This window comes from Neomonachus schauinslandi, chromosome 8 (assembly GCF_002201575.2).
Source record: "Neomonachus schauinslandi chromosome 8, ASM220157v2, whole genome shotgun sequence".
NCBI lineage: Eukaryota > Metazoa > Chordata > Mammalia > Carnivora > Phocidae > Neomonachus > Neomonachus schauinslandi.
The window spans coordinates 117,944,999-117,964,943 of record NC_058410.1 but is presented as its reverse complement, the minus strand read 5'-3'; the positions used below and the strand labels follow the sequence as shown (position 1 = coordinate 117,964,943).

General features: G+C 46.8%; 2 protein-coding genes across 2 annotated transcripts in view; both read left to right on the top strand.

Annotated features, from left to right (window-relative positions):
* MSH5 (mutS homolog 5) overlaps positions 1 to 18,138 on the top strand; it is a 23,559-nt gene extending 5,421 nt beyond the window's left edge. The window contains exons 11-25 of the mRNA XM_021696995.1: positions 4,608 to 4,746; positions 4,872 to 4,934; positions 9,061 to 9,189; positions 9,481 to 9,553; positions 9,714 to 9,823; positions 10,065 to 10,145; positions 15,271 to 15,358; positions 15,510 to 15,699; positions 15,817 to 15,943; positions 16,358 to 16,507; positions 16,853 to 16,930; positions 17,101 to 17,244; positions 17,430 to 17,567; positions 17,733 to 17,806; positions 18,027 to 18,138. Of these exons, the coding sequence (XP_021552670.1) occupies positions 4,608 to 4,746; positions 4,872 to 4,934; positions 9,061 to 9,189; positions 9,481 to 9,553; positions 9,714 to 9,823; positions 10,065 to 10,145; positions 15,271 to 15,358; positions 15,510 to 15,699; positions 15,817 to 15,943; positions 16,358 to 16,507; positions 16,853 to 16,930; positions 17,101 to 17,244; positions 17,430 to 17,567; positions 17,733 to 17,806; positions 18,027 to 18,138 (1,696 nt within the window). The remainder of the gene's footprint in view (positions 1 to 4,607; positions 4,747 to 4,871; positions 4,935 to 9,060; positions 9,190 to 9,480; positions 9,554 to 9,713; positions 9,824 to 10,064; positions 10,146 to 15,270; positions 15,359 to 15,509; positions 15,700 to 15,816; positions 15,944 to 16,357; positions 16,508 to 16,852; positions 16,931 to 17,100; positions 17,245 to 17,429; positions 17,568 to 17,732; positions 17,807 to 18,026) is intronic.
* A 627-nt stretch (positions 18,139 to 18,765) lies between these two features.
* SAPCD1 (suppressor APC domain containing 1) overlaps positions 18,766 to 19,945 on the top strand; it is a 6,371-nt gene continuing 5,191 nt past the window's right edge. Inside the window, exons 1-3 of the mRNA XM_044917504.1 lie at positions 18,766 to 18,879; positions 19,120 to 19,260; positions 19,756 to 19,848. Coding sequence (XP_044773439.1) covers positions 18,766 to 18,879; positions 19,120 to 19,260; positions 19,756 to 19,848 — 348 coding nt within the window. The remainder of the gene's footprint in view (positions 18,880 to 19,119; positions 19,261 to 19,755; positions 19,849 to 19,945) is intronic.

Below are 19,945 nucleotides of genomic sequence, written 5' to 3'. Positions count from 1 at the left end.
ACTTTCTTTTTTTTTTTTTTTAAAGATTTTATTTATTTGACAGAGAGAGACACAGCGAGAGGGGGAACACAAGCAGGGGGAGTGGGAGAGGAAGAAGCAGGCTTCCCGCAGAGCAGGGAGCCCCATGTGGGGCTCGATCCCAGGACCCTGGGATCATGACCTGAGCCGAAGGCAGACGCTTAACGACTGAGCCACCCAGGCGCCCTCCGTTGTCTTTTTTTAATAACTGGAAGTTTCTACCTCATATGGTAGGGCTTTATTTTATTTATTTATTTTTAAAGATTTTATTTATTCATTTGACAGAGAGAGAGTGGGAACACAAGCAGGGGGAGTGGCAGACAGAGGGAGAGGGAGAAGCAGATTCCTTGCCAAGCAGCGAACCCTGACGTGGGACTCGATCCCAGGACCCTGGGATTATGACCTGAGCTGAAGGCAGACACTTAACCGACTGAGCCCCCAGGCACCCTGGGCTTTATTTTTTTTTTTAATATATTTTTTTTAATTTTTATTTTTTAAATTTTTTTTTTTAAGATTTTATTTATTTATTTGACAGAGACAGAGACAGCAAGAGAGGGAACACAAGCAGGGGGAGTGGGAGAGGGAGAAGCAGGCTTCCCGCGGAGCAGGGAGCCTGATGCGGGGCTCGATCCCAGGACCCTGGGATCATGACCTGAGCCGAAGGCAGACGCTTAATAACTGAGCCACCCAGGTGCCCCAAAGATTTTTTTTTTTAAGATTTTATTTATTTAAGAGAGAGAGAGAAGGGGCAGAGGGAGAGGGACAAGCAAACTCCTCGCTGAGCAGGGAGACCAATGTGGTGCTCGATCCCAAGACCCTGAGATAATGACCTGAGCCGAAGTCAGATGCTCAACCGAATGAGACACCCAGGCGCCCCTAAAAGATTTTTTTTAAGTACAATATACCCCCCAACATGGGGCTCCAACTCACTATCCCAAGATCAAAAGTCATATGCTCGCCGACCAAGCCAGCCAGGCACCCCACACAGTACTATCTTTAATTATAAAAACCATACTTCAAATTTGAGCTATTTTTTTTTTTTAGGTTTTTATTTATTTATTTGAGAGAGACAGATAGAAGGAGAGCAGAGGGAGAGTGAGAAAGGGAGAAGCAGACTCCCTGCCGAGCTGGGAACCCGATGTGGGACTCAATCCTGGGACCCCGAGATCATGACCTGAGCTGAAGGCAGACACTCAACCGGCTGAGCCATCCAGGCACCCCTAAATTTGAGCTATTCTCTGATGATTTTCAAAATTGTGTCTCTAGTTCCAAATTCCGTATGTAGAATGCACACTGCACATCATCCCCACTTGCAATTTCCACATAGTTCAAACTCAGAGCATCTAAACTGATGCCCACTGGGCCCGTTCCTCTTCCTGCACCTTTTTTTTCTTGCTAATGGCATTGCTGGCAATACTACTTCTCAAGTGCTGAACCTTGGATTGATGCTTCTCCTTCACCCTTCATATTCAGTTATTCACTAAAGCCTATTGATTCTACCCTGAGATGCCTTTCTCAGCCATCTCCCTCCCTCTTCCCACGGCTCTAATTCTGGCTATAATCATTTCCAACCTGGAGCATCACAGTCACCTTCAAAGTGGTCTCTCTGCCTCTAATCTCTTCTTTTTCTAACTGTCCTTCGTTCCAAAATACTTGTTATTCCAAAATAGATATCTGAGCGTGTCACTCCACTTTTTTAAACCTTAAGTAGAAACAAAATAACATAAACCTCAGGAGGCTTCCCCATTCCCTGCCGGGGTGAAGATCAGCATCTTTAGCAGTATGGTGTTCAGAGGCCCTCCCATTCACCTCAACTTAAATTTCCATGATTATCTTCTCGAGCCCTGCCTAAGTCCTTTCTCACTGGATCCACCCTATATTCCAGTTGTGTGGGCCACTTTCCGTCATGGGAATACACCAAGCCTGTGTTTATGCAGTTCCTTCTGGAAAGTCTTTCCCTTGTTCTTCACCTGTCAGAATCTTACATCCTCTTCAAGGTGCAAGCCCACTATCACCCCTTCCGTGAAACCTTCACAGGCACCTCTAGGGAGACTGACATGCACCTTCCCGTTTGCTTAGTGCCTGTTTATGTTTTCTGGCTGCACTGTCACATCAGCTTGGAGTTAGCGGTCAGTGAACCTGCTTGCTCTCTTAACTGCAAGCTCCATACAGTGGTCATACCTGTGACCTCAGTGCCTGGCACATGGCCTTGGATGTGGTAGCACCCAGTGAGTGAGCACGGTACCCAGATGCAAGCACATGGGTCACATGGTCCCTACAAACTCAGAGCTGAAAGCTTTGATAGCCCACAGGTGCACAATTCTTTCCCCACCTCACCTGCCCTGCACTGTGTGTCTTTTGGAGGTTTTTAGGATAATCCCTGAGGTCATCTCCAGGTAATTGGGATCATTTAATCACCCCCACATTCTACAGGTGCAGATCTCTCATCTCAGCAAGGGATGAGAGGGAAGGAATTCTTAGTGGAGAAGAGAACAGAGTTAAAGTTGGGGAGGAGTGCAGATCCCCCAGGTAGGTTCCAGCAGGGCATGGAAACATAACCTGAATTATGAACTAAGGACCCAATTGGCCCAGCTGAATGGGGCACCAGGAAGGTGACTGAATGTCACATTGCTCTGAAGAGCACTGTCCTAGCCATCTGCAGACCTGAGTTCGAGACCCAGCTATACTTCTTACTAGCCCCATGACTTTGGACAAGCTGCTTATTCTCTAAGCGCTTCATTTTCTCAGCTGTAAAATTAGGAGGTTTAGCTTGACTAAGATTTCTCCCGGCACTAGCATATATGAGTCAGAAAAACCTCAGGATTTTACAAGATAGGCAGCTTGGCAAAGCTCTCCAAGGTGGGGACAGGTATTCACAGTCTGCCCTACACTTGCTGCAGGTGGCTGAGGAGCAGAGGTGCCTAAAACCCACCCTCGAATCCCACTGAGCCCTCCGCTTCACTCTAGCCTGGGGTGCTCTAACCCAGGGTGACTGGCCCTCTACTGTGGTGTGAGATACACATCCCCGGGCCCCAGCGTCTCCACAGGTTGCTTCTTGTATAAAATAGCATATGCCTAATGGCCGCTCTAATGCAGAAAAGAACTCATGGGCTCACAGGTCCTTGCAGAGTCGCACACTCTCTCTGTAGCCATAGAAAGACAGGGACACCCAGAATCAGACAAACCCAGATGAGACATTTATTATTGTATACTCATTTAATTTATTAGCAAATACCTCAGGCACACAAAAGGTGGAAGTAATAATGGTGATGATGATGATGATATAAACTTCTATGTTTTCACCAGCAAAATTAAGAATAAGATAATGTTATTAAAGGGGTGCCTGGCTGGCTCAGTGGGTACAGCATGTGACTTTTCATCTTGTGGTCATAAGTTCAAGCCCCACGTTGGGCATAGAGCTTACTTGAAAAATGGTGGGGTGGGGGGGTGGTGGCCTGGGTGGCTTAGTAGGTTCAGCGTCTGATTTTGGCTCAGGTCATCATCTCAGTGTCCTGGGATGGAGGCCCTGCATCAGGCTCCCCGCTCAGCAGGGAGTCTGCTTGTCCCTCTGGCCCTCCCCATGTTCGTGCCCTCTCTCTCTCAAATAAATAAATAAATAAATATTTATTTCTTAAAGTCTAAAAAAAAGAGAGACAATGTTATGGAAGCCTCTTAAAGTGTCCCTTCCCAATCCTTTTCTCTCTGCAGAGATGACCATTATCATGAATTGAGGACGTACCGTTCCGCATGGAATGGCTATATACTTTCACAGAAGAACAGGAAAAGACGAACGTCTGTGCTATTACACCCAAGGGACTTTCACAGCCAAATGCATTTAAACTCATGCTGACTCACCCTCTCCTACTCAGCCGCAGAGAAAGCTAGAGTGTTGGCACACAAATACTTCAATACGCTGCTCTCCCTCTAAATATTGACAAGCTCCACCGCATATCCACATGGAATGACACATGGTCACATGCATCAAAACCATGATAAACAGTCGTGCTCACATGCAGAGATTTTTAGTAGACATGTGTAAACACACCTGCACAGATAGGACACTGGGCTTGCCAGTACAGATCCGTATCACCACAATCCCCAGGGCCCTCCAAACACACACTGTCACAAATTGAGATCAAGACAGTGATGAGGGGGCACCTGGGTGGATCAGTCAGTTAGGTGTCTGCCTTCAGCTCAGGTCATGATCCCAGAGTCCCAGGATCAAGCCCCGTGTTGGGCTCCCTGCTCCGTGAGGAATCTGATTCTCCCTCTGACCCTCCCTCCTCGTGCTTGCTCTCTCTCTCCCTCTCAAATAAATCTTTTATTTTTATTTTTATTTTATTTTTTAATTAACATATAATGTATTATTTGTTTCAGGGGTACAGGTCTGTGATTCATCAGTCTTACACAATTCACAGCGCTCACCATAGCACATACTCTCCCCAATGTCCATCACCCAGGCACCCCATACCTCCCATCCCCCTTCACCCCAACAACCCTCAAGTAAATAAAATCTTAAAAAAAAAAAAAAAAGACAATGATGAGCACAGATGTAATTTCTGGTCCCCTACTTCATCCCTCACTTTTAGGCTGTGGTTCACACGTCCAACTCAGGACCTGGGAGAGCTAAATGCTCGGTTGGATGTCATTCAGTTTTTCCTCCTACCTCAGAATCTGGACATGGCTCAAATGCTGCATCGGTTGCTGGGTCATATCAAGAATGTACCTGTGAGCCCAGGGTGGGGGCAGGGAGGTGGGGAAGGAGCTTGAGGGTCGGTAGTGGACATTGGGCTTCTTGGGGGGCACTAGAGTGGGAGAAGGGAAACAGTGGCCGTCCCCTTGTCTGACTGTAGCTGATTCTGAAACGCATGAAGCTGTCCCACACCAAGGCCAGCGACTGGCAGGTTCTATACAAGGTAAGACCTCCCTTCTAGAAGCCCGGAGGTCCAGGTTAAGCCTCTCAGCAGGCAATCCAGACCCTGTGTACTCTGCTCACCCGTCCAACTTTATCCCAACACTTTAACAACAACAACTTTGTATTGTGGAAACTCAAAAAAATTTAGAATAATATAATGAACCCCCATGTACCCAGCATGCAGCTTTAACACCTAGACTCATACCAATCTTGTTTCATGTATATCTTCTCCCCCTTTCCCCTTCCTGGATTAGTTTGAAGCAATTCCCAGCCATCATATCATTTCACCTATAACTATTTCAGTATGATTTCTAAAAGAAAATTGCTTTTAAAAAAGAATAACAATACCATAATCTTACTAACAATTAACATAATTCTTGAATATCATCAATTATCTGATGTTCACATTTCTAATCCTCTCTTAAATGTCATGATTTAAAAAAATACATTTTGTAGGGCGCCTGGGTGGCTCAGTCGTTGGGCGTCTGCCTTTGGTTCAGGTCATGATCCCAGGGTCCTGGGATCAAGCCCCACATCTGGCTCCCTGCTCAGTGGGGGGTCTGCTTCTCCCTCTCCCACTCCCCCTGCTTGTGTTCCCTCTCTGTGTCTCTCTGTCAAATAAATAAAATCCTTGGAAAAAAAAATACATTTTGTTTAATTAGGATGCAAATATGTTCAAGATATGGCAATGGGATGATGTCTCTTGAAGTCCTCTTTGTGGGTTCCTTTTTCATTTCACTGTTCTCCCTCCATCTCTATCTCAATCTTTAGTTTTCTTTTTCCCCTTGCAAGTTATTTGGTGAAGAAATTGGATCGTTTGTCCAGTAGAGTTTTCCTTAACCTGGATTTTGCTGATTACATTCTGTACATGTTTTTGACATGTTTTACTCTCTTCTAGAATTTTTGTTAATAGTTGGATCTAGAAGATTGACCAAATCCAAGTTTGATTTTTTTTTTCAATATTGTTTTATAAGCGGAGGAATATAATGCCTGATACGTCTGTCTCTCTTTTTGTGATGTTAGCAGCTTTTGATGTTTAATACCTAAGTCCATTAATTCCTTAGGGATTGCAAAGTAGTGTTATTCTGTCATTCTTTCTCCATTTATTAGTCTGAATGTTTCTGTAAAGAGAAACTTCCTCTCATCTGCTTTTTGGTTACTCAGTGGTGCATTTCATATCGTAGAAATTGCTTGATTTTCTCCCCTGCCTTTATTTACCAGCTCTTCAGCATATAAGAAATTATTAGTTCCCTAACATGCCCCAAGGTAGCCAGTGTATTTTTTGTTGTTTTAGTATCATCACAAACTCAGATTTACACGTGTTTCAGTCCATTGCATTTTTAATCTTTCTACATGTTCAGATTATTCCATCTGTGGCCAATGGGAGCCTCTTCATGTTGGCTTCTGAGTCCCTTAAACATGACCCCAGTAGACGTCTGCACTTGATAGCTCCCCTCCTGCTCTCTCGTTTGAGAAGATGTACCAGATACATCATTTACATCTCCTGGTTCTTTCTTTTTTTAAATTATATGGATTTATTTTAAGTAATCTCTACACCCAAGGTGGGGCTTGAACTCACAACCCTGAGATCAAGAGTTGCGTGCTCTACTGACTGAGCCAGCCAGGTGCCCCTACATCTCTTGGTTCTGACCCAGAACGAGATCTTTCCCAAAGAGCACTGGTTCCTTTTAGAGAAAAATGGCATTTCTTTTTTTTTCTTTTTTTCTTTTTTTAGATTTTATTTATTTATTTGAGAGAGAGAGAATGAAAGACAGAGAGCATGAGAGGGAGGAAGGTCAGAGGGAGAAGCAGACTCCCCGCCGAGCAGGGAGCCCGATGCGGGACTCGATCCCGGGACTCCAGGATCATGACCTGAGCCGAAGGCAGTCGCTTAACCAACTGAGCCACCCAGGCGCCCCTAGAGAAAAATGGCATTTCTGTATCACAGTCTGAATCCTAGAGGATGCACACACAGCATGTTTTGCTTATTGCTTTAAAGGCTTTTCTGCAGACATATCTAGAATTTTTTTTTTTTTAAGATTTTATTTATTTATTTGACAGAGACAGAGACAGCGAGAGCAGGAACACAAGCAGGGAGAGTGGGAGAGGGAGAAGCAGGCATCCTGCTGAGCCGGGAGCCCGATGTGGGACTCCATCCCAGGACCCTGGGATCATGACCTGAGCCAAAGGCAGTCGCTTAACCAACTGAGCCACCCAGGCGCCCGATATCTAGAATTTTTAAAAAGTGAAATACATGACAAATTGGTACTGATACCAGCAATTTAAATTCAGAAGCACAGGGTTCTTACCTTGTATATTCCTATACTATTCTCTTCAACCTTCCTTCTTCTATAGTGGAAATTCTGGTTCTCAGTAACGCTAGGAATGATAAGATTAGAATATCACTCATTTTCTTTTCTTACATTACATCCACAACAATCTTAGTATAGCAATACCAGCACTACTACCAATGATATTATTGCTGAAAATAAGATTTTTTCGGGGGAAGAAGGGAAGTTCTTTTTGTCCCTACTAAGGATACAGCCAAATGACTGTGTTTTAGTCACTTGGAATAGTTCCTCTCTGTGTGGTTATGTCACTAACTGAATATACATTTGTGTTCATTTGTTTCATTCTATTTTTGATTTTTAGGAATTGGTTTTTAATTTTTTGTTAAAGATTTTATTTATTTTATTTGTCAGAGAGAGGGAGAGCCCAAGCAGGGGGAGTGGTAGGCGGAGTAGTTAGAACAGGCAGAGGGAGAAGCCGGCTCCCCACTGAGCAGGGATCCCGATGTGGGGCTCAATCCCAGGACCCTGGGATCATGACCTGAGCCAAAGGCAGTCACTTAACCAACTGAGCCACCCAGACGCCCCTGGTTTTTTAAGATTTAATTTACTTTTATAATTATGTAAAATATTTACGCAGTTCCAAAATGTAACCTCCCAAACAAGGTATAGGCAACTAATTCTGGTTTCTATCTTTTCCCCCTTTCTACCTTTAACATTTTCTTTAAAAAATGTTTAAGATTTATCCTTCTGTTGGGCGCCTGGGTGGCTCAGTTGGTTAAGCGACTGCCTTCGGCTCAGGTCATGATCCTGGAGTCCCGGGATCGAGTCCCGCATCGGGCTCCCTGCTCAGCAGGGAGTCTGCTTCTCCCTCTCCCGCTCCTCCCTCTTGTGCTCTCTCTCTTACTCTCTCTCTCAAATAAATAAATAAAATCTTAAAAAAAATAAAAATAAATAAAAATAAAGATTTATCCTTCTGTTGTTTTTAATTTCTTTTTTAAAAAATAGTTTAAGATGTAAAGAAAAGCCACAAAAATTGTACAGGGTGTTCTCATATACCTTTTCACTCAGCTTCCATTAATGTTAACATCTTATAAAAAAATGTTAGCATGTTACATAATCATAGGCCAATTATCTCATAAATATTTTATGAGTTATAATTCAATGCTGTTGTTTATTTTTGCTCACATTTTTCTAGTTTAGATCTTTGAGAGTTCTTTTCAGATTGGCTTTTAATATGCCCATTTGGCCTTCAGATTGGCTTTTCAAATTCAGATAGGCTTTTGATAATGCCCTTCTGACATGGCCCCCAGTCCATTTTTGAACACTTCATAAGTTTCTACCGCTACAAGATGCTCCAGGCTCATCTTATATTTTCCTTGCCCCAGCCCTGGAATCAACCATTTCTCCAAGGAGTCCTGGTTACCTTCTTTGGAGAACAGTATTAGAAACCAGATCTGGACACTAGACATGGTTATTGCTACTGGGGTATCTGTCACTTCTCACCACGGACAGAGCTAAGAAATAAATCCTTGTATGCTAACCTTCCTCAATATGAAATCCTTTCCTCTATTAAAGCACCTACCATTTTATTTTTAAATTTTCTGGGTCTATTTCTGTCTTTCTCACTAGACCATGAGCTCATCTGGGACAGGGGCCACATTTTAGTTCTTTGTGGCCTCACTGTTGAGTGGAGTGCCTGACACAGAGTTTTACAGATGCCATTTCCTCACTTACTGTTTCTTCTTTGCCTTTGAGATCCTCTTTCTTACTGTGTTTCCTCCCCTGTCCTTCCCTGTCCCCTCACCTCAGCCCGCCTTCTGTCCATTTCTGCTACAGACTGTGTACAGTGCCCTGGGTCTGAGGGATGCCTGCCGCTCCCTGCCCCAGTCCATCCAGCTCTTTCAGGACATTGCCCAAGAGTTCTCTGACGACCTGCACCATATCGCCAGCCTCATTGGGAAGGTGGTGAGTGGAAGAAAGAGGCAGAGCCCCTGGGGACCTAGGGGAGAGAGGTGGGATTGGAGGATGGAGAAAGACCGGGCTCTGGGGAATGTGGTGTTGAAGATGGGAGACATCAAGGTCAGTTGGGTGACCAAAGAATGGGATGGTGAGAGGAGGTGGCAGAACATCAGAGACATGCTTGGAGGGTTAGAGTCAAAACAGAAAATGCAGGGAGAATAGGGGCCCAAGGAGAGGTGAGGAACAGGACTGGGGACAGTTCTGGGTGATGAGCAACTAGACTTTTTATCTCCTCAGGTGGACTTTGAGGGCAGTCTTGCTGAAAATCGCTTCACAGTCCTCCCCAATATAGATCCTGACATTGATGAGAGTGAGTGTTGGGTGTGCAGTTGGGCCTGTGAGCCCTGAAACATGAGCCCACCCAGTGACGGGGTACCATCATCAGTAGGTGGCCACTACAACCGGGGATAACTGGGGCCAACATGGCAGGAACCTTACTTTTGATACCCACATGTCTTCCACCCTCCTAGAAAAACGAAGGCTGATGGGACTTCCCAGTTTCCTCACTGAGGTCGCCCGGAAGGAGCTAGAGAATCTGGACTCCCGTATTCCTTCATGCAGTGTCATCTACATCCCTCTGGTGAGGGCAGGAGGGTGGGTGTAACCCCCAGGGATCTTTTATGGGAGATATTAAGCTCTTGAAGGACACACTGCTAGATAAGAAAACTCCTGGAGAAGCCTAAAGAATATGAACACCCTGTGGTAGCTTTAGGCCCCTGAGGGAAGCACTGCAGGAATGCAGAACTCTGGTGTCCTCCAGGGAGATAAGGTGCCCAGTACTTGGTACTTTACTCCCTGTTTTATCTCTTTACTCTCCTCAGATTGGCTTCCTTCTCTCTATTCCCCGCCTGCCTTCCATGGCAGAGGCCAGTGACTTTGAGATTGAAGGACTGGACTTCATGGTAAGACCCTTGACCTCTGTAGGGGGTGATAAGAGAAATAAGTCAATAGTTGAGGGAGGGCCTTACCCTATCAGTACTTCCCAATATGGGTTGTCTCTTCTATAGTTCTACTTTGATCCTTACCAGCTCTGAGATAAAAGGGAAAGAAGTCAGGGTGGGAAAGAGATGAAACATCTGTACTCTGAAAACTATAAAACCTTGATGAAAGAAATTGAAGATGACACAAAGAAATGGAAAGGCATTCCATTCTCTGGGTTGGAAGAACAAATATTGTTCAAATGCCTATACTACCCAAAGCAATCTACAGATTTAATGCAATCCCCATCAGAATACCAACAGCACTTTTCACAAATTATCTTAAAATTGGTATGGAACATAAAAGACCCCAAATAGCCAAAGCAATCTTGGAAAAAAAAAAAACAAAAAAAAACTGGAGGTATCACAATTCCAGAGTTAAAGTTGTATCACAAAGTTGTAGTAATCAAAACAGTATGATGTTAGCACAAAAATAGACACAGATCAATGGAACAGAACAGAAAGCCCAGAAATAAACCCATGATTATATGGTCAATTAATCTTTTTTTTCAAGATTTTATTTATTGGGGCACCTGGGTGGCTCAGCCAGTTAAGCGTCTGCCTTTGTCTCAGGTCATGATCTCAGGGTCCTAGGATTGAGCCACATGTTGGGCTCCCTGCTCAGTGTGGAGTCTGCTTCTCCCTCGTCCTCTGCCCCTCTCCTCCCTCCCCCACCCTTCCTGGCTCTTGCTCTCTCTGTCTCTCTCTCAATCAGATAAATAAATAAAATAAGGCACCTCTGGTCAATTAATCTTTGACAAAGCAGGAAAGAATATGCAATGGGGAAAAGGCAGTCTCTTCAACAAATGGTGTTGGGAAAACTGGACGGCAACGTATAGTAAGAATGAAACTGGACCATCTTCTAACACCATACACAAAAATGAATTCAAAATCAATTAAAGACCTCAATGTGAGGCCTGAAACCATAAAAATCCTAGAAGAGAATACAGGCCGTAATTTCTCTGACACTGGGCACAGCAACATTTTTCTAGGTATGTCTCTTGAGGCAAGGAAAACAAAAGCAAAAATAAACTATTGGGACTACATAGGGGCGCCTGGGTGGCTCAGTCTGTTAAGCGTCTGAGTCCTGGTTTTGGCTTAGGTCATGATCTCAGGGCCGTGAGATCAAGCCCTGCGCTGGGCTCCTCGCTTAGCACAGAGTTGGCTCGTTCCTCTCCCTTCCCCTCTGCTCCTCCCCCCACTCATGCTCTCTCTCTAAAATAAATAAAGAAAGAAAGAAAGAAAGAAAAATAAATAATCTTTAAACTACTGGGACTACATCAAAATAAAAAGATTCTGCACTGCAAAGGAAACAACAGATAAAAGACAACCTACTGAATGGCAGAAGATATTTGCAAATGACATACCCAGTAGAGGTATGCAATATATAAAGAACTTAAGGGCAGTTTGGCATGAGACTCTTGATCTCGGGGTTGTGACTTCGAGCTCCACACTGGGTGTAGAAATTATTTAAATAAATAAAAAGAAACGTACATAACTCAACACCAAAAAAACAAATAATCTAATTAAAAAATAGGCAGAAGACATGTTCAGACATTTGTCCAAAGAAGACACATCCAGATGGCCAAAAGACACATGAAAAGATGCTCAACATCACTGATCATCAGGGAAATGCAAATCAAGACCACAATGAGGGGCGCCTGGGTAGCTCAGTCGGTTAGGTGTGCCAACTCTTGATTTTGACTCTGATCATGATCTCAGGGTCGTGAGATCGAGCCCTGCATTGGGCTCTGCACTCAGCACAGAGTCTGCTTCTCTCCCTCTCCTGCTGCCCCTCCCTCCTCTCCCTCTCAAATAAATAAATCTTAAAAAAAAAAAACAAAAACCACAATGAGATATCACCTCATATCTGTTAGAATGGCTAAAATTAAAAAATCAAAAACTCAAGACACAACAAGTGTTGGTGAGGATGTGGAGAAAAAGGAACCCTCATGCACTGTTGGTGGGGATGCAAACTGGTGCAGCCACTGTATGGAAGTTCTTCAAAAAATTAAAAATAGAACCACCCAATGATCCAGGAATCGCACTACGGAGTATTTACCCAAATATACCCAGAGAATACAAAAACACTAATTCAAAGGGATACATGCACCTCTATTTTATAGCAGCATTGTCTACAATAGCCACGCTGTGGAAGCAGCCCAAGTGTCCACTGATAGATGAATGGATAAAGAGGATGTGGTATTACATACAGTGGGATATTACTCAGCAATAAAAAAGGACAAAATCTTACCATTTGCAGTGGCATGGAGTATTATGCTAAGTATAATAAGCCAGTCAGAGGAAGACAAATTCCATATGATTTCACTCGTATGTGGAATTTAAGAAACAAAACAAATGGACAAAGAGAAAAAGAGACAAACCAAAAAACAGACCCATAACTGTAGAGAACAAACTGATGGTTACCAGAGGGGAGGTGGGTGGGGGGATGGGTGAAACAGGTGGAGGGGATTAAGAGTCCACTCATTTTGACCAGCACAGAGTAATGTGCAGAATTGTTGAGTAATGTACACCTGAAACTAATATAACACTGTATGCTAATGATACTGGAATTAAAAAAAGAGTTGTAGAGGGGCGCCTGGGTGGCTCAGTCGTTAAGAGTCTGCCTTTGGCTCAGGTCATGATCCCAGGGTCCTGGGATCGAGCCCCGCATCAGGCTCCCCACTCTGTGGGAAGCCTGCTTCTCCCTCTCCCACTCCCCCTGCTTGTGTTCCCTCTCTCGCTGTGTCTCTGTCAAATAAATAAATAAAATCTTAAAAAAAAAAAAAAGAGTTGTAGAAATCATCAGCGGAAGGCATAACTAAACTAGTCTTTAAGAATGAATATTTGGTGGTTCTCCACCACCAACATGAAGACCTAGTTGCATTTCTGCAATTCAAGTACAGAATGCCGGGGCCCAGTTTCACATGTGCCGTATCCAGGGGTGGTTAATCGGGGCTCATTCGTCCTCACCCTGCTCCTTTGTTCAAAGGGCTTTGTTCCTTTCAACAAGCCTGTTCAGCTTCAGCACAAGTATCAAAGAAACAACGACTTCAGAGGAGGTAAGAAGGAATACTCCAAAGGATTCACTGAGGAAAATTCAGCCCGTATCCTAGGAAAGAGCCCCACATTGGTAAGAATTTCATAAACAAATCAGACCTTGCTAAAAGGATCCATGGACTTAAAAAAACAAAGATGTTTGAGATTGTTTTTAATTGTTATTTTGTCACTAATTTAAGAATTAAATTGTAAACATTGGATACTCACCAAGGAACACCATGTTCTAAAGGGAGGGCTTTAAGTTTTGAAGGCAGCTGAACCCCAAATACTCCAGTACTTGTGGTGTGGCCTTCCACAAGGCCTCATCTTAAACTCTTTTCAGCTCTCCATCCGCCAGTATCCAGTAAGGAGAAACAAATGCCATTCCAGCTATTTCTAATGGAAGGAATTTAATACAGGGAATTGGTTGTACAGTTAATGGGAGAACTGAAAGAGAAACTCAAAAGCTGGGACAACGCAGATGTCCATGTCAACAGAAAGCTGCTTCCACCCCCGAGGCTGAAGAGACAACGGGAAGAAGTGGGCCAGCAGAGCCTTAGACCTTGAAACAGTAGGAGCTAGAACCCTAGAGAGGATTCAGCCAAATAGGAGAAACTCCTAAGGCAGAGGGAGAAATGTCCTGGCTTCTCCTCTCATCTGCCCTGCCATGATGGAAACTTCCTGGAAGCCAGTTGGCCATGTATTCATGCTTCCCTAGTGTTAGTGTCTTTCTCTCTGTGTTCCTGTAAAAATAGAAAATAAATTTTTAATTTTATTTGGAGGGGAGCAAAAAAAAAATGAATATTTGGCGGGGGCGGGGGGCACCTGAGTGGCTCAGTCAGTTAAGCGTCCAACTCTTTTTTTTTTTTTAAGATTTTATTTATTTATTTGACGGAGAGAGACAGCGAGAGCAGGAACACAAGCAGCCAGAGTGGGAGAGGGAGAGCAGGCCTCCTGCGGAGCAGGGAGCCCGATGTGGGGCTCGATCCCAGGACCCTGGGATCATGACCTGAGCCTAAGGCAGCCGCTTAGCAACTGAGCCACCCAGGTGCCCCAAAGCGTCCAACTCTTAGTTTCAGCTCAGGTCATGATCTCAGGGTTGTGAGATCGAGCCCCACCTCGGATTCCATGCTGAGCGTGGAACCTGCTTAAGATTCTCTCTCCCTCTCTCTCTCTGCCCCTTCCCCCCAATCCACACTCCCTCTCTCTCTCTTTAAAAAGAAAAAAAAGAATGAATATTTGAATGATAAACTTATAAAGAAAATAAGGAATTGATTCCCAAAGAGGTCAGAATAGAGGTTACTTTTGAGGAGTTGGAGAGGATTGTGATTAGGATGGCTCTCTGGGGTAGCTGACAAAATTTTAGCTTTTTTTTTTTTTAAGATTTTATTTATTTATTTAAAAGAGACAGAGAGTGAAAGCAGGAACACAAGCAGGGGGAGTGGGAGAGGGAGAAGCAGGGAGCTTCTCGGAGCACGGAGCAGGGAGCCTGATGTGGGGCTCGATCCTAGGACCCTGGGATCACAATCTGAGCCGAAGGCAGACACTTAATGACTGAGCCACCCAGGTGCCCGAAAATTTTAGTTTTTTAACCTACTTTGCAACCTACGTGGTTGGTTACAAGGGTATTTGCCTCATAACAATTCCTTAAGCTATATATTTGTTTTCTGCATCTGTTCTTTTTTTTTTAAGATTTTATTTATTTATTTAAAAGAGACAGAGGCAGAGGCGAGAGCAGGAACACAAGCAGGGGGAGTGGGAGAGGGAGAAGCAGACTCCCCACTGAGCAGGGAGCCCAATGCGAGGCTCCATCCCAGGACCCCGGGATCATGACCTGAGCTGAAGGCAGACACTTAACCAACTGAGCCACCCAGGCACCCTCTGCATCTGTTCTATTTTTAAATAAAAGTTTTTTAAAAGAAAAAAAAAAGTCGGCGTGGGGCCAGACGTGGTGTTAGAGAAGATGGGGACCAAGAATGCAAAGCCCACAGCTTTGAGCTCTTGTTCCCAGTTTCTGTCAGAGGAGAAGCTGCACTACCGTAGTGCTCGAACCAAGGAGCTGGATGCATTGCTGGGGGACCTGCACTGTGACATCCGGGGTGAGGAGAAGCAAAAGGCTGGAAGGGCGGGCAGCTTGGGGTGCCTTGGACTCTATCTGCACGCCTGTTTCCAGGTGTCCCCTGGCTTCTTTGTCTCTTCTTCCTTTTCCCATGGAGCTGATGCCCAGCTCCCTCCCTCCCCCACCCCCAGACCAGGAGACCCTGTTGATGTACCAGCTGCAGTGTCAGGTGCTGGCACGGGCCGCTGTCTTGACCCGGGTGTTGGACCTTGCCTCCCGCCTGGACGTCCTGCTGGCTCTTGCCAGTGCTGCCCGGGACTATGGCTACTCAAGGCCCCGTTATGCCCCCCAGCTCATTGGGGTCCGAATCCAGAATGGCAGGTGAGAACAGAAGGGGGTGGAGGCATAGACACAAGGGGCCCAAAGGCCCCATCTTCTGGTGGCTTCATTCGTCTGCATTCAGAGGCCACGTGTGAGGTACCTTTCTACCCACTGCAGACATCCTCTGATGGAACTCTGTGCCCGAACCTTCGTGCCCAACTCTGCAGAATGTGGTGGGGACAGAGGGAGGGTCAAAGTCATCACTGGACCCAATTCCTCAGGGAAGAGCATATACCTCAAACAGGTGAGGAGAGTCCCTGCATACTGGGCCTCTGGCATCTTCTTCATTGTCTCCATCTCCCACCTGCCTGCAAACACAGGTCCCTGCAGCTCCTCCCTGGTGTTCTGACCCGACCTGTCATGGAAAGGCCATCGTGCACCCATGTTCTCCTCTCTACTTGAGGGAGAGCCGTGCTCTAACGGATCCCTCTGTGGCCTGAAAGCCTCTCCCCACCTCTGAACAGGGCCATGCTGTTCCCAAGTGTGCCTCTGTCCACTCTCCCGCCCTCTTTCCTGATTCTAAAGAGAGCTGAGGGGGCTATCCTCTCCTATTAAACTGTGTCTGCCCACCTTGATCTATAATTCACCCCTCAGCCTTGCCTCACCCCCACCCCGGCCCACACCACCAGGCCCAAGACCTTGTCTCCTCCACGTTTAGGTAGGCTTGATCACATTCATGGCCCTGGTGGGCAGCTTTGTGCCAGCAGAGGAAGCCGAAATTGGGGCTGTAGACGCCATCTTTACCCGAATCCACAGCTGTGACTCCATCTCCCTGGGCCTCTCTACCTTCATGATCGACCTCAACCAGGTCAAAGGGAGCAAAGGGCGGTGGGGCTGGGGGAGGGTGTTAGTGCGGAAGGAACTCTAGTCTCGAAAAATGATCAGAACAAGAAAACCATTCTGTCTCCTGCATGCCTTCTGTATTAGGGGCAGGGAGCACCGAGTTCAGACACTGAGAATCAATACCATGAACCTTTCCTGAACCTTTGCTTTGCATGAGGCACTGTTGGCAATGAAAGGATGAACAAAACACGAGTCTTGCCATTAATGAACTTGCAGTCCAGGAGGGTGGACACACACACAAGCAGCTGTGGTGAGTGCGTTGCAGGCCTTGAACACTACTGAAACGCTCCCTTGTCCACCTGGTGCCCAGCAGATGGCGAAAGCAGTGAACAATGCCACCAAGCAGTCTCTGGTCCTCATTGACGAATTTGGAAAGGGAACCAACACGGTGAGGAGACAAGCTGATGAGAAACTGAAGAGGGGAAAATGGTGGGGAGGCTCAGGAGAGGAATAGAGGGTATGCGGGCAGAAAAGAAACAGAAAAGCACAAGATGGGGACAGCAAGATGGGGACCACTGAACCTGTGGTTCAGTACCCTCACCCTTGCCCTGTGCGCAGGTGGACGGGCTCGCACTTCTGGCCGCTGTCCTGAGACACTGGCTGGCACTTGGACCCACGTGCCCTCACATCTTTGTGGCCACCAACTTTCTGAGTCTTGTTCAGCTCCAGCTGCTGCCACAAGGGCCCCTTGTACAATATTTGGTAAGGATACCAATCTAGCCCTCTGGGGCTCCCTAGGAGGAACATTTACCAGAACCCAGAACAGCCTCCTCAGTTAGAACAGAGGCATCCTTCCCGTTTCTCACTCCCCACAGGGATTGGCCAAGGGTTTCAGGGCAGGACGCAGAGTGACTCATGACACACTGTCCCCTTCTATCTCTTTTAAGACCATGGAGACCTGTGAGGATGGAGACGACCTAGTCTTCTTCTATCAAGTGTGTGAAGGTATTGCCAAGGCCAGCCATGCCTCCCACACAGCTGCCCAGGCTGGGCTTCCTGACCAACTCCTTACTCGTGGCAAGGAGGTGAGATCCAAAGGTCAAACACCTCCATCAGGGCTCCCTACTGTTGTCCCTACTCCTCTCAGGGGCCTGGGTTTCTGGGTCCATGGGATTTCTGACCCTTATTTCCAGTTCTCTTACCCAACTCCCCCACCCCCACCCCACCCCACCCCCACTTCTTGTTGCTAGGTCTCAGACTTGATCCGCAGTGGGAAACCTATCAAGCCTGTCAAGGAGTTGCTAAAGGAGAAGCAAATGGAAAAGTGAGTGTGTGTGGCCCAGTGTCCTGGTTCTTTCCAGCATGTTCTGCAGCTCTTCTTCCCCTTTCAGGGACCCTGACAGCCTCTTTACCCTTCAAAGACCCATGATTTGTTTCTGAAATCCCTAAATTTTCCTGGGTTCCCTGTGCCACAGCCTCTTCCCTCTGCCTGGGGACTCAGTTTTCCATTCTGCCATAAACCCTGCTGTCCTCTCTCCCCTCAGTTGCCAGACATTAGTAGATAAATTTCTGAAACTGGATCTGGACGATCCCAACTTGGACCTGGACCTTTTCATGAGTCAGGAAGTGCTGCCTGCTGCCACTGCCATCCTTTGAGAGCCCTTCCTTGGCCCTCCTCCACCTCAACCTGTCTCCTCACCTTCCTCAGACCCAGAACTCTCAGCTTTCCTGGAAATTTTGTTTCATATTAGGAATAAAGTTTACTTCAGAGAAAGTTATTGTTTCTTTAGACCAGCCAATACAAAACAAAAGACTAAGAACGAGATGAAACACCAAGCAGAAGTCCACAGAGGGGCCTGCCCTGCCTCATTAGACACACAGGGACGTGGGGTGCCTGGCTGGCGCAGTCGGGAGTGCGCGACTCGTGATCTCGGGGTCGTGGGTTCGAGCATCACGTTGGGTGTAGAGATCACTAAAAATAAATCAACTTAAACACACACACAGTGACACTGCTATAGGGAAGACCCTTCGGTCCCACCCAGGGGGACCTCACGAGGACCAGCCCTTTCAACAGACCCTACAAAAGCAGATGAGAAGGAAGACAGAGAAACCCAACAGAGACGGTCTTTCCCCTAAGTAGGAACAATCCAGCCTCAGACAGACACAGCAGAAAGGGCCCCAGGCGGCTGGAAAAGAAGGTAGGACGCGCACAGGGCAGGAGGGGAGGGGAGGGGCCAGCCCGGGCGCCAGTGGGCGTGGCTCCGCCCTTCTCACCTCGGAACCATGGGGAGCCAGGGGCCTGGCGGGCCGCCCCGCGGCGGGGCTCCCTACACGGTTCTGCTGCTGCCACTGGGGACAAGCCGCCGGCACCCAGGGGCCCGGAGCTTCTTCCTCTGGGTGAGTATTAGTCCAGCAAGAGGTCCCAGGGAAGCCCACCCCCTGGATCTGCCCCTACATTTCCCCTCAATTTTGAGGACCCATAAGTCTTCTCCCCTGCCTCCCCTGCCCTCCAGGTGCTCAGTGGTCAGGCTGGGCTCACACTCCGTGACCAGTGAACCCAGCCAAGGGTTGAGACGAGGGGCCACGGCCCAGAGCCCTGCTGTGGAGCAAGTCAGCCTCCGCTTCTTGCCTTCCCAGCTGCAGAGGATGCAGTCTCTGGAGAGGGAGCAGGACGCCCTGTGGCAGGGGCTGGAGCTGCTGGAGCGCGGCCAGGCCTGCTTTGAGGGCCGTCTGAGGGAGGCACTGCAACAACAGCAGCACCTAGGGGCTCTTGGTGAGGTACGGGGCTGCCGTGTGGTGTGCGGGGAGCAGGGACATGTGGACAGCCTGACACCACCCTGGGAAGGCCAGAGTTAAGGGGCAGGGATCACGAACTGGAAGCAGCATTGTAATGACTGGATGCCAGCAAGCAGTTAGGTTGGTGTTCATTGTTGGGACTGGAGGGGGCCGGTCTGCATTCCATTCAGAGGAACATGGTTTGGATCACCCCATTGAGATGGGGGAGTGGCCTGGACTATTCCAATGGGTCAGGACTAGACAGGGAGGATCCATAAAGAATAAGGAAGGAAAGGGGTACTGTGCTATTTGAGGGGGATAGAGGAACTGGATTGGTAAAGAGATGGGAGTGGAGAGTATCGGATTTTTCCACCTGCCTTGAGGGCTACTGAGATGAGGGGACCCAGATGGAGAAGAGGTATGGCCTGTGGTGACAGAAAGAGTGGCAGATGGACCTCATGTTTTCACCATGTTGTCAGCCTCCAACTCCTCCTTTAGAATTTTCTAACAGATTTACACTCAGAGCCTCATGGCCCCCAGTTAGCCCAGATTCAAAAGGTGAACGTGTGTTTGCAGAATCTGATTCAGAAGGTGAGTTTATTGTTTTTTGTTTAGATTTTTGGGAAGTGGGGGAAGAGAGGGGACTTGGGATCAACACTGGTTTAACAGAAAAAAGCAAATCCCGCCC